The 12,161-nt window shown below is 32.1% G+C and overlaps 1 protein-coding gene across 2 annotated transcripts; it reads right to left on the bottom strand.

The window, feature by feature from the left end:
• Positions 1-368: 368 nt before the first annotated feature.
• On the bottom strand, positions 369-9,152 carry LOC108193292 (double-stranded RNA-binding protein 4). Of its 2 annotated transcripts, none has more exons than XM_017359894.2 (6): positions 8,884-9,152; positions 8,375-8,625; positions 4,512-4,719; positions 4,013-4,385; positions 904-998; positions 369-748 (listed from the first exon to the last, which is right to left on the bottom strand). In XM_017359894.2, exons 1-6 carry the CDS (start codon positions 9,038-9,040, stop codon positions 717-719), a joined length of 1,116 nt encoding a protein of 371 aa, XP_017215383.1. In that variant the 5' UTR covers positions 9,041-9,152; the 3' UTR covers positions 369-716. The 2 variants fall into 2 exon arrangements, with proteins under 2 accessions (XP_017215383.1, XP_063937830.1); XM_064081760.1 differs by having other exon boundaries at positions 472-748; positions 904-1,001.
• Positions 9,153-12,161: the final 3,009 nt, after the last annotated feature.

The raw sequence follows: 12,161 nt of genomic DNA, 5'->3' as shown, positions 1-12,161 counted from the left end.
TAGTGAGTTCCACAAGTCTCTGGTGGTTATATACATATTCCACATATCTTGTCGTATGAATCAATTACTCATTATTTATATTACTCATTATTTATATAAAAGCCGATGGCTCCTTAGCAATTATTAGTTCCTTTGCAAAACCCCAACTCTGCTTAACATAGATCAATGGTTTAAATCTTTTAAAAAAACCGAGACGGGCATGAGTGTATTTAATTAAAAAAAATACCTAACAAAGTTTGCTGTAGCCTACCAATTGCAAATTAGAAGAGAAAATACCAGGTTCAGTTCGCACAGCTCATGCGCGTTCCAATTTTTTTTATAACACTCTATTCTACCTAAAGGCTAAAAACAAATGAACTGTGCTTCGCTTCGCCACAAAATCAAGCAGAAACTCAAAATTTCTACTATCACCAAAGTTGTTTATTTATATTTGCAGTCGAACTAAGGTATGTGATGATGTGACAAGCTAAGAACTTTGAAATCACCATCCCCAACTTTAAATTACCGCCTCAAGAACTCATGGTTCTGAGAGCTACACTGATAGTACCATCCTTAAACTCTACCGACAAGCTATATGAAGGGGTAATCATAGCTCTGCATAACATCATCTACAAAAACTACAGCAAGTGCCAACAACATCACAAGTTCAGCCACATCCACAATTACAATGATAAAAAGGTTCCAGAGCTTTCTGGGTTCATTGAACACTTGATAATTCAGGTTTCCAACAGTACAGCATTGTCTGAACCTGCAAGTGTTCAAAGAACGCGAATTAGCCAAGCTTCTAGAACAAGAATATACACTTGTCTCAAACTATTCGTAGTATTGTAGGAAAGACGTCAGGGAAAGAAGGTGCAACATCAGCAGTGTGCTCCTATACTAAAAAATCACTAGTTGATTCACCTGGTAGAGATGCACAACTATTGGGCGGACAAATTTGGTCACTATAGTCTGCAGATGCTGTATTTTGACTTGATGGTGTTGCAGCAACCTGTACCCTGCTAATTGAAATATTTTAGTACTTGAGAAACCACCCAAAAAGTTACGTAATATATACAACCCAACTCCATATCTGGAATAGCATGAATGAATACGTATCAACTATGCACGAGGAAATAAATAAAATTTTCTGAATATAAATAATCATATTGGGAAGCTAACACTACTAAACTTAGCAACTAACATTAGTTAACATACAGGTTGCTCTTCATCATATCATTGGCTAGGGAAGATTCACCTAAATAGCGAACATATTTCACCACAGTAGAACTTCAAAAAAATTATATAATCAACAAGGCAGAAATGTATTCTAGTCAATCAACCAGTTGCACGGGCACTCAACAGTGAGCCTGTGACCATAAAGGACCACGTCAAAGCTCGAACCTTACCTAAACTTACAGTTTAATGTAGTAGCTCGCTTTATTTAAATAAAATTGTATTGACAAATATAAGAAAATGCTTTATTTCTGAATGGATTTACCACACAAACAGCTCATGTATTTATAGGTACAGCAGAGCTAATTAGAGCTACAAATCAGCTATCAAATCCCTTCATATCTGAACTCTAAAAAAAAAAAATCTCCATATCTGCCTGAAATCTACCTTTATCCCTTAATATAAGTCGATCATATCACCTATTCAGCCTCTAATTACGCTTATAAAGTTACAGCTATCAAATTTACAATTAATGTACACTAGCGCTAAAAATATAAAAATCCCCCGTCAAAGACTCAAAATTATGCGGGTAAATGGAGAAGCATCAATTTGCCATTAAGAAACTTGTTTAGTCGGCGCATCAAAGCTTTTGCAAAAAGCTCAGTTGTTAAAGTTGTGTATTAACATAAGGAAGTTTAATAACACCGCGTGTACATGCATCTCTAATATAATGGCAATCAATTTCAATGTGTTTTGTGCATTCATGATATACCAGATTTGCAACAATTTCAATAACACTTTTGTTAGCAGCATGGAGTGGAGTAGGATTAATTTGAGAAGCTCCCGACTCCCAAAGAAGTTCATGTAAAGCTCACATGGCTCTATATTCAGCCTCCGTGAAAGATTTAGAGACATGATCTTGCTTCTTACACTTCCAAAAGATCAAGACATCTTCAAGGAATGTATACCATCTGGTTGTATATTTCTAGTATCCGGAGTCTTAGGCTTATAAAGCTGCTTGTTACATATCAAATATCACAGATTTTACAGCTATCAAATTTACAACTAATGAATATTACATTAATGCTAAAAATATTGACATGTATTTAGCATAAACCTAGTTATTGTGCTCTTGCCATCACCTCTCCTCTGCACTGAGGTTTGATCAATTTAATTATTCCAGAAGGAAAAAAAAAACTATTACTAACTTAATAGAAGAGTACTTGTACTGATGTTCACTTAGAAAGAAACTTCTGACCTCAGACTGAATAGAATTATCTAGAAGACTACAAAAATCAGAAAGAGAACTATCAATTTAACATAGATACCTAATACGTAACTAAAAGAATGAGATCTTCACCTTGCGGATGGCATGTGTAAATGCCATAAAGCAGAACATGCTAATCTAAGCTTTCAAGTAATCGCCATCCTCGAATTTGCTAAAACATGAGACCATCCTACTACTAAAGCTAAAGAACAAATCAGCAGACTACTATGCAGAGCATATAAAATAACTAATCATTAATTCCTCAGACATTCTGGATTTCTGTAACTCAACATGATTGTATAAGCTACGCCTGCCACAAATCAAAGACAGCTAATATGTACTGAAATATCCCTGCTATACATCATATATCTTCCTCTTAATGTATGTTCCTCATAGCACTTTTAAAAGTTAGTAGATGTATAATTTATAGTGTCAATTATTACACAATGTTCTAAAATTTGATAAATAAAATTCGTTACAGATACATTCATATAAACTGTTCCACTTGCAAAAGTAGGTATTGCAAATGAAATGACACAGAGTAAGATTATCTAGTCTATAGTTATGTGCAAACAAATTATCTAACATATATATCATTAAAATTCAAATGTCTAAACCAAGACTCTCTGCAAATTTTTAGATCATAAAGCATATTGCCTACAACACAATATTCCTTGTCAATAATATCTAAATAGGAGTTCATAAGGAGTTCTATTTACATGTCACAGTATAGTAACCTGTTAAATATTCTAAATTCTAAAATGCATCTTTAAAAATGACCAAACCTCAAAACCTTTTCTAACAAGGGACTTACATTCTCTTACACTATTACACCAAGTCACTAACAGATATGAACTTTTAAACTCAGATTTTTTACTCGTCTCATTTCCCACATGTTTATCCCAAGTCTATGACATCAAAACAAGAAATCATCTGCATGCTTAATTAATCAATTGAACTGTTGAGGAAGACAACAGAGGCAGTAAAATCATGTATATAACTGATCAATTTGCAAGTTGTGAAGCTGTTTTATTAGCAATACAACTAAGATGTTTTTCTGGAATACAGACAATGACGCTGTGTCTCATTATAGAAAACATACCTTACTGCCAGTGTAGAAATAGATACTAGAATAGGAATAGATGACAATCTGAAATTACTAAAGTGGCTGTACTGCAGTAATACTCAGTCACTGATTGTTAACACATGGAAGATCTAATGAAAAGCCTAAGTTCCTCAATTTAATTAACAAGTGAAAAACACTGGTTTTGGTGCAGTAGGTGACAACCTGAGTATTGTATATTGTTGATAGAGAAGTCATTTACTCTTAAGTCCTTTGGTTTTATTTAAAATATGAAAAGAGTCATACTACTAAAATCAATTCCCCCAAAACCACTTCTTAATCTTTAGTATATATTGAACTACTTTCATTGAGATTTTCTCTGATAATTTCATTGATGCCACCACTACTAAAACTTCACAACTTTTTTCTGGAGAAGTATCAATTATTACATGGAACAAGACATTCTATATATGCGCAATGAAACTTTCTGACACCATAGGAGTATTTGAAGAGGAAATAATACTTACTGAGCATCACTTTCAACATTTTTATCAGCTTTCTTATTCTTGCGTTTTCTTTTTTTCGAAGATGTGGAGCCACCAAGAAGTTGTTCCAAATTCAGTGTAGCACTAGCCTCGACAAGGGAAATAGGTTCTGCCAAAGCACTGGACGAGTTTTCGATACAGGGCTCCTGTGTAGCTGTTTTAACCATGTTATCATTCACAACTACAGGCTCATTCTCTTTAATGGCGCTGCAGACAACATTAGATATTGTCTGTATCCCCGCAGGGTTGCCCACATTTTGAGCATTAAATGGGTTACTGACGTTACCCTTTGCAGGTAAAACCATCCTTCTTTTTGACTTAATAATCTTAGAAATAACACCGCGTGCATCAGTATCTGAACATGTATGAAACAAAAAAAAACAGTTAAAATGACCATGGAGCCTTACAAAGAAAATAACACAGGATATTTTCGGGTCTTTTTAAAGTTACATAGTGAACAACTTTGAATGGAGTCAAGTACCTAGAACAGACATGATAACAGCACGTGCTGCCAAGTGTTGAGACTCCTTTTTGTTGCGGCCTGCTTCTCCAACATATTCCTTGCCATTAAATGTTAAAGAAGAAGTAAATGCTGATGACCCGTCTCCTTGTTCTGTTTTGTAAATAGGGTTGCCTACATTTATCTTGTCTGCATACTCTTTCAGGATTGCTTTGCAAAGGGTGAGCTCCTGGCAAACAAAGAAAGTAAGAAAAAGAAAAAAAAAGTATAGTAGAAGTTCTAGAATTATATAACTTATAATTCTATCAGATGAAGGTTTCACAGCAGATAAATTCAGATCACTAATATGTTGAAAAGTACTACTTCCATTAGTCATTCAATTAAACATTAATAGTAAGATGTTTGATAAAAGTCGGATAGTACCAAACTGACATGGTATGTGCATGCAAAAAGATCCAATACCTTGATATCGGTCCATGGTTTCATTACATTATTCATTATTAATTACATGCAAATGCAACTCTCAAGTACTCCAAATGCTGCAATCTGTATAGATAATTTGAGTATAATGATACTAATACTGTAATGCATATAATGATTATGAGTAGGTTTTGGCTTCTCTATGTCCCTAAAGTTGCTTGTGGCAATAATTATGTTTAATTTGCATAATTAACAGATGAAAAGATCTCCAATTGTATATTAATCTGCTAAAATGTTTCTTTGTGCCTCCATGGGTTAACAACTTAACATACTTATCGTAAGCAGTGTTGTAAAAAGCGCATTAAGCGGCCGCTTAAGCGGAATCGCCCCTAAAGCGCTTCGATTTTGTACTAAGCAGGAGATTAAGCGTTTTTGAAAATTAAGCGGATTAAGCGGTTGTTAAGCGGATTAAGCGGTCAAAATGATGTTGACTTGCTAATTTTTTTTAAAAAAATAATTTTGAAATATTAATTTTTTAATAATATAACTATAATTACATTATAAAATTAAAAAAAAAATTATCAAAAATATTAAAAATGCATATTCTTAACACAACATAATATTATTTTTAAATATATTAATATTATAATTAAATATTTAATTAATCCGCTTATTGACCCGCTTAAAATTCCGCTTAAGCGTCCGCTTTACCGCTTAAGCGCTAGAAGGTCCTCCTGCCACTTAGAACCGATTTGAGCTTTTCACAACACTGATCTTAAGTAGGGTGGCAAAATCAGACCTGACCCGACAACCCGACCGGCAAAATACAAATTTGGGTGGAGATTTTTCAGGTTTAGGTTGATTCCAGGGTGACCCAAAATTAACACGAAAAGGCGCGACATTTTTGGGTCGAATTCAAGCTACCGAAACAGACCTGAAATTACCCGAAATCATGTATATGATATATGGGTTTTACTGCAAAACAATAATCCTTGAAATACAAACTACAAACAAAAATTAAAAAAAAAATTGAAATCACATTGAAATATAACACATATGATATGCAAATTGATCATTGGAAGATGAAGAAAAATACGGTGAAGTCGGATTTTGGTAAAAACTCAACGATTGACGGAAAAAGTCAACTTAAAAACGGGGGGATTATGTGGGATCATCTGTGAGAGGGTGTATTTTAATTGCGTGCAGTGACTTCTAGGGGCCATTAGATTAGATTCATCTAAGGACCTAGATTGAGTTTGTAATTTGTACTTTAAATTTGGTTTGTATTTGAGCAATTGCCTATATAATATAAACTATTACATATATAAATAAAATTCATATATTCTATATTATATTTGTAACACTATTATTTAAAATTAAGAAGTATTTTATTTTAATCTAATATAAATTAATTTATAGGATTAAAATGACATTTCTTTAGTATTTAAAATATATTTATTAGTAAATTAAAATTAAAATGACTTTTTAAATAGTTGGACTTTTAAGACAAGCCAAGTTAGGATAGGAATTCCAGATTCCTTCTATCATGATGTCTGATTACTATTTCTTATAACAAAAGATCAAAATTGTATATGTCGATTATAATGTGATCACCAACAACGACACATGTGAGATTACATGTCAAACAAAGGCTTACTTTCGACTTTGGATAAAAGACTTCGAAGTCTCTAGAAGTCCGAGTAGTATCTTTGGCTTAATACGATATTTCCTTGGCTTCGAAGTCTCTAGAAGTCCGAGTAGTATTTTCTTACACAATGCCCTTGACCTTTCAAAAAAACAAGCGTCTTGGGGCATAGACCCGCAGATTCTTTTAAAGAAGTGAATCATAAGCTTTGCGCCTATGGTTAATAGAATAGAGTCGAAATTTCTTTGATGGTTGAAGCCGACTAGGCCTAACGTCACTATAGCTAGAGCTGAGCAAACAGAAGGTTCGGTCTTTAACCAAACTAATCGAAAACTGAAGTTTCATATTTTTTAAAACGGAACCGAACTTGTCTTTCAAACCAACCCGAAAAACTTTGGTCTTTTCGATTCGGTTAAATAAAAACCGAACTTTATAAAAACGAACTCCAGCATAAATATTATTAATATTATATATATATAAATATTATTAATATTATATATATAACTTCGGTTAAACCGAAATTATGTTTTTCGAAAAGCGGACCGAACCAAAATTTTTGTTCAGTTATAACCGAAAACTGAAATCACCGGATTTTTAAGAAAATTTCAACCCCAACCCAACCGAATTTGTACAATTCGGCTCGGTTTTGCTCAGCCTTATATGTGGAAATGTTGGTTACATTGTCAAGAACGTTCAATATCAGAGATTAGTTAACGTCTAATCTACCTCGTGCACACAAGGCCATATATAGCATAAAACATTGCAGGAGTCGTGAGTAGATACATCCTTGATCCTCGTCAACCTCATTTAGAGGTATTTTATATGATATTAAGGTACCTTAAAGCTACTACCGAAAAGGTGTGATGTTTACTAAAGACAATCATCTCGGGGTTCGGGTTGAGAGTCATAAATATGCATATCGGTTGGATGTCTAGACAGACATCGCGCATCACGATATTTAGTTACTTAGTGAAGCAAGAAGCAACCACGGAAAAAAAGTACAGAGTATGGCTCGAGGTATATGAAGATTATTATGGATTAGATCGCTTCTAACAAAAATAGGACTTGCATCAGCCACTCCAATGAAGTTGCATTGCAATAATAAAGCAGCTATTGCTATTATTCATGATCATATTCAACAAGATCATACCAATTATATTGAGATCGACCAACACTTTATCAAAGAAAACATAAAAAAAAAAAAAAAAAAAATGTTTCATCCTCTTATTAGAAGGTTTGGCAAGTTGAGCATGAAATGTATGTGTGTGTGTGTAATGTTAATGTTATGGTAGTTTACTCGGGGTCTACTTTTGTTGACTACTATATAGAGTATATAATAGTCTTGTTAGTTGTTCCTCATAAATATAGGCCTTGTTTAGCAATTAACGGATCCCTAAAATCCCAAATCGGTAGTCAAACCTCTAATATTTTCTTAACCCTCTAACTTCCAAACGGGACCATAATAATGTGCAACTTGCTCACTTCTTATACCAATAAGTTGGTAACATATGACTAAGACATCAACACCGAGAATTTAAAAGGAAAAATTAGATACTATTGCCTTAAGTGTATACAAAACACATCACATTATAATTATAAACTAAAATGGTAATGGACTCATATTTGTCAAGCATCATTATCATAACTAGGCACCAATTTGATAACTTTCCATCACACATTCTCGTCTAAAGAAGTTCATTCAATTAAATCAAATGAAGGCGTAATAACCTAGACTATATAAAAAAAGTCCACATCAAACCCAGTGAATATCAATAATAAATAGAAACAAATTAAAGCCAAGTGATTTTCCATGCAATACCTCTTTATCTATCGAACAGTCTTCCGCCTGTTGTAGTTGTAGCAAACCACGCAAGGCTATGCCAGCAACATCCATCTCAGCAGCTTTCCTAGTCGGAAAGACATTGGGTGATGAGTAAGTTACACCGTTAACCACCACTGTGGACCGAAACATCGGGGAGTGTGATGCCCCATCCCAAACAGTATGATACGACGGTAGAAGGAGGCCTTCCCTCTGAGTGTATTCTTGCAAATAATTCTTGTACTTGCATTCTTGAGGAACCAAACAAAATTAAAAATTAATTAAGCCACCTCCAAATCCACACAACTAACCTAATAATCCTCACAAATTCAAAATCGAAACCGCAATTCCATTATACACACACGTATACAACATTTTGTATAGTTTTGTAGATATAACAAACAAATTAAATAAGCAGCAAGTGAGAATTACATGCAATTAATTAATTAATTAATTAATAAACAACAGTAATTGAGAATTGCGTGCAATTTTAATAATTGATTGATTACCAGGCTTGGATGGAGCTGGAGGCTGAGGCGGCGCCACTGGAGGCTGAGCTTGAGCCGGCTCTGCCGGAGCCGGATTCTGAGCTGGCGGCTCGGCGTAAAGCTGGTGGATATTAGAAGGCTGAGGCAATGAGGCTATTTCCTCAAATGAGTCAGCCATGATTGAAAGGAGAAATGGAGAAATTATAGGCTAGGGTTTTCAGTTTTGCGCCTGGTTAATTGAGAAAAAAATCAGAGTTTGTGCAGACAAGGGACAGTGTAAATTATAAATGCCGCGTGTCAATCATTTATAATGATTTATTATCAGGACTGGGCTCGGGTTTTATGTCGATTGTGTCGGTCCAGGTCCAACAAAAGAATAGAGAAGCCCAACATGATTGATGTATTGTGGGGTTTGCCCGTCTGAAATTATAAGCAGTGCCCGCTAATAACCTGTGCAAGTGGAGCATTTGCACGGGGTTAAAAAATTTCAGGGTCTAAAATTTTATCATATTAATATAATTTATAGTATCATGTTATTAAATTTTTTATATACTTTTTGTTATTTTAATGTTAAATAAAAATTATTTATATCTAACTAAAATTTCTTATTAGTGAAAATTAAAATTTTAAGTTAATTGATTTTCTTTTTAGCCTACAATATTTTACATTTATGAAATTTTAAAATAATATAAATAACCACCTATCTAAAATATTTATTTTTAAATGTAGATTTATTTTCATATATATTGTTTTTTTAATAATTATATTTGAAATAGATAGATTTTTCTTATTTTATTATTTGTGAAGATTACTTAAAAATATAATTTAGATTATTACATAGGCCATTTTAAGTTTTGAATAGAGCATCCCTAAATAATCAACCGGTCTTGGTTAGAAGTACTTATTCATACCATTTGTGTAAAAAGTCTAGAAGCATTTATAAAAATCTAAGAATTTTAACTTTTGTTTTATAATTTCTATTTTTTTCCCAAACATTTTAATCATTTATAAGTATTATCTAACTTCTACTTCACTTTTTTACTTTAAGTAAGAAATACTTATTTTAATTTCACCCAAAAGCGTCATTGTTTCTTGTATTATTTTTGTAGTTTGTGTAAAATACATGAAGCATTTGTAAAAAATTCGTGAATGCTAAATTTTTTTTTTTGAGAACTTTTTTTTTTTTCCCTCAAACAAGCTAATCACTACTAATTTTTGGGAGAAGTATTTTTGATGAGTTTAGCTAAACGTCTCGTTTGTATTACAATCAGAATTATCACAAACAACTAAATCGTCGTTGATAGGCAAAAGCTTGCGGGCCACTGAGCCAGACGGTCTGTCATGTCAACATATCTTGTACTCGTATCTTGGTTCAATGATTTTCTACCGATGTGGGTACGGATTAGCATAGAGCATGCTGATTGATATTTCTTGAGTGAGAAATGTCATGCCGACGTGGGTAGTAATTGAATATATTGGTTGGATATAATTTAAAAATAAAATGTTATTAATATTTTAGTTTGTTAAAATAGAATATATCATTTTAATATGGTAATAAATAATGTGCAATCATCCTACAGATTTATTTCAGACCTGTAATTATAGACAATATGTCCATGTGGTTGGAATATGATTTTTTCAATATGTTAGGCTAAATTTTTTATATTTTGAACCTTTTAGCTAAGGGGTTTATATGGTTGGAGATGCTGACCACTTTTTAATGTCTCATTATTCATATCAAAGAAAATAATATGTTTTATATAGAAAGTAACTTTTTTTTATTTCCTTTTATATTTAATTATTATTAATGATAGATTAGATTATTTTAAACTAAAATCTGAACCATAAATTACAAGATTGGGATTTCCATATATAACCTTGAAAAAAGTTTTGATGTCAATTTTAACTTTAATTCCAAATTATTTATAATTATATATTTCCTAATGTCCTGTTTTTTAATTAAATTTTTATAAAAAATAAATAAAATATTTACTTTAACCTTTTTAATACTATTTATGAGTCATGGGCATTAACAGTCCATAGACACTAACAATCAGTGCGACACGTCAAAATAGACAAATCTTTTGAGAAAAACAGGTATCAAGAAAAGGAGTTGAATTTTATAAATTGTTCACTCAAATAGGTACTCTTGAAAATTTAAGAAAATATTTAATTCCAAGATATAGTCAAATAAATATTAAATTTAATTTTTATTATTATTCATTATATACAATATCAAAATTTAAATACACAATAATTTTTTGGGAGTTGCGCTCAATATAGAACCAATCATTAAAATGAAATCAAAGAACCGATGAGATTTTGTTGCAGAACCCAAAAGTTTAAATATATTTTCACAATCCTAATCTAAATATATGTTTGTTGCATCATTATGTGCGTTTTAAAAATATTTTTTGAATAAATAACATAAACATAACATTTTTATATGTACCGTTATGCTGCAGAACTCTACATATAAAAAAAATGTGACACCATTTTCGGCATATCATTTACGTTTTTTTTATCTTACAATGAAGCAGTAAATAAATAACCAGCAAAATGGTTGGGATGATAATAAATTTGCATTAAAAAATCCAACACAAGACTATAATTGTGACTATCCGATGTCACTATTAGTGGTTGGAGAAGGATGAGAAGAGCTGGCACCGGAGGTTAATAGGCTGCTTACCAAACAAGTGCATTAATCCATTAAATAGTGTATGTAAATGCAATTGTCTTTCGATTAAATTCTTAGCATTGATGTAGGTCACAAGTTGGTCAAATAATAATTATATAGTATTATCATAAATTTTGAATGTATAAGCTTTTTTTTTATTTTAATTCAATAAAAACATGTCATCTCATTCTTTTGCACACAATTGTATATTTTTGTAATCTTTAAATTTTTACTTGTTAATCATTTTCAAAAATAAAATATATATGCTAAATTAAATTACTCATGTAAGCAGTAAGCCAAACAAGATTGCATATGATTATTACAACAAGACAATCTATATGTATTGTGGCTTGTTTGTATTAAATGCTAATATCTCTCTGATTCCAAATCTAAAAATATCCGAGTAGGGACATAATAAAATCTCATAATTACTCATAAAACTTTAAATGGGCCATAAACAATTAAACATCTCCTTTTTCCTTATCATTGTGTGCATGTATCAGTTTAATTTTCATAACCCCCTTCAACAATAATAATAGTACAATCATTTCGTCCTTGGAAATTTTCACATCGAAAATGTATGTAGCAATATATGCTCCTATTGCTGTTCTTGTGTCTTCTT

The sequence above is a fragment of the Daucus carota genome, chromosome 7 (assembly GCF_001625215.2).
Source record: "Daucus carota subsp. sativus chromosome 7, DH1 v3.0, whole genome shotgun sequence".
NCBI lineage: Eukaryota > Viridiplantae > Streptophyta > Magnoliopsida > Apiales > Apiaceae > Daucus > Daucus carota.
The sequence above is the reverse complement of the archived record's forward strand: the minus strand, read 5'-3'. Positions and strand labels throughout refer to the sequence as shown.

Bases quoted from the DNA above. Each gene is read 5' to 3' on its own strand.
- LOC108193292 (XM_064081760.1), bottom strand. From the start codon at position 9,040: ATGGCTGACTCATTTGAGGAAATAGCCTCATTGCCTCAGCCTTCTAAT. The intron at 1,002-4,012 runs GTAAGTATTATT...TATTTCAATTAG, and splicing joins AATGTTGAAAGTGATGCTCA to CAGGGTACAGGTTGCTGCAA. The intron at 749-903 runs GTGAATCAACTA...GAACACTTGCAG, and splicing joins TAGTTGTGCATCTCTACCAG to GTTCAGACAATGCTGTACTG.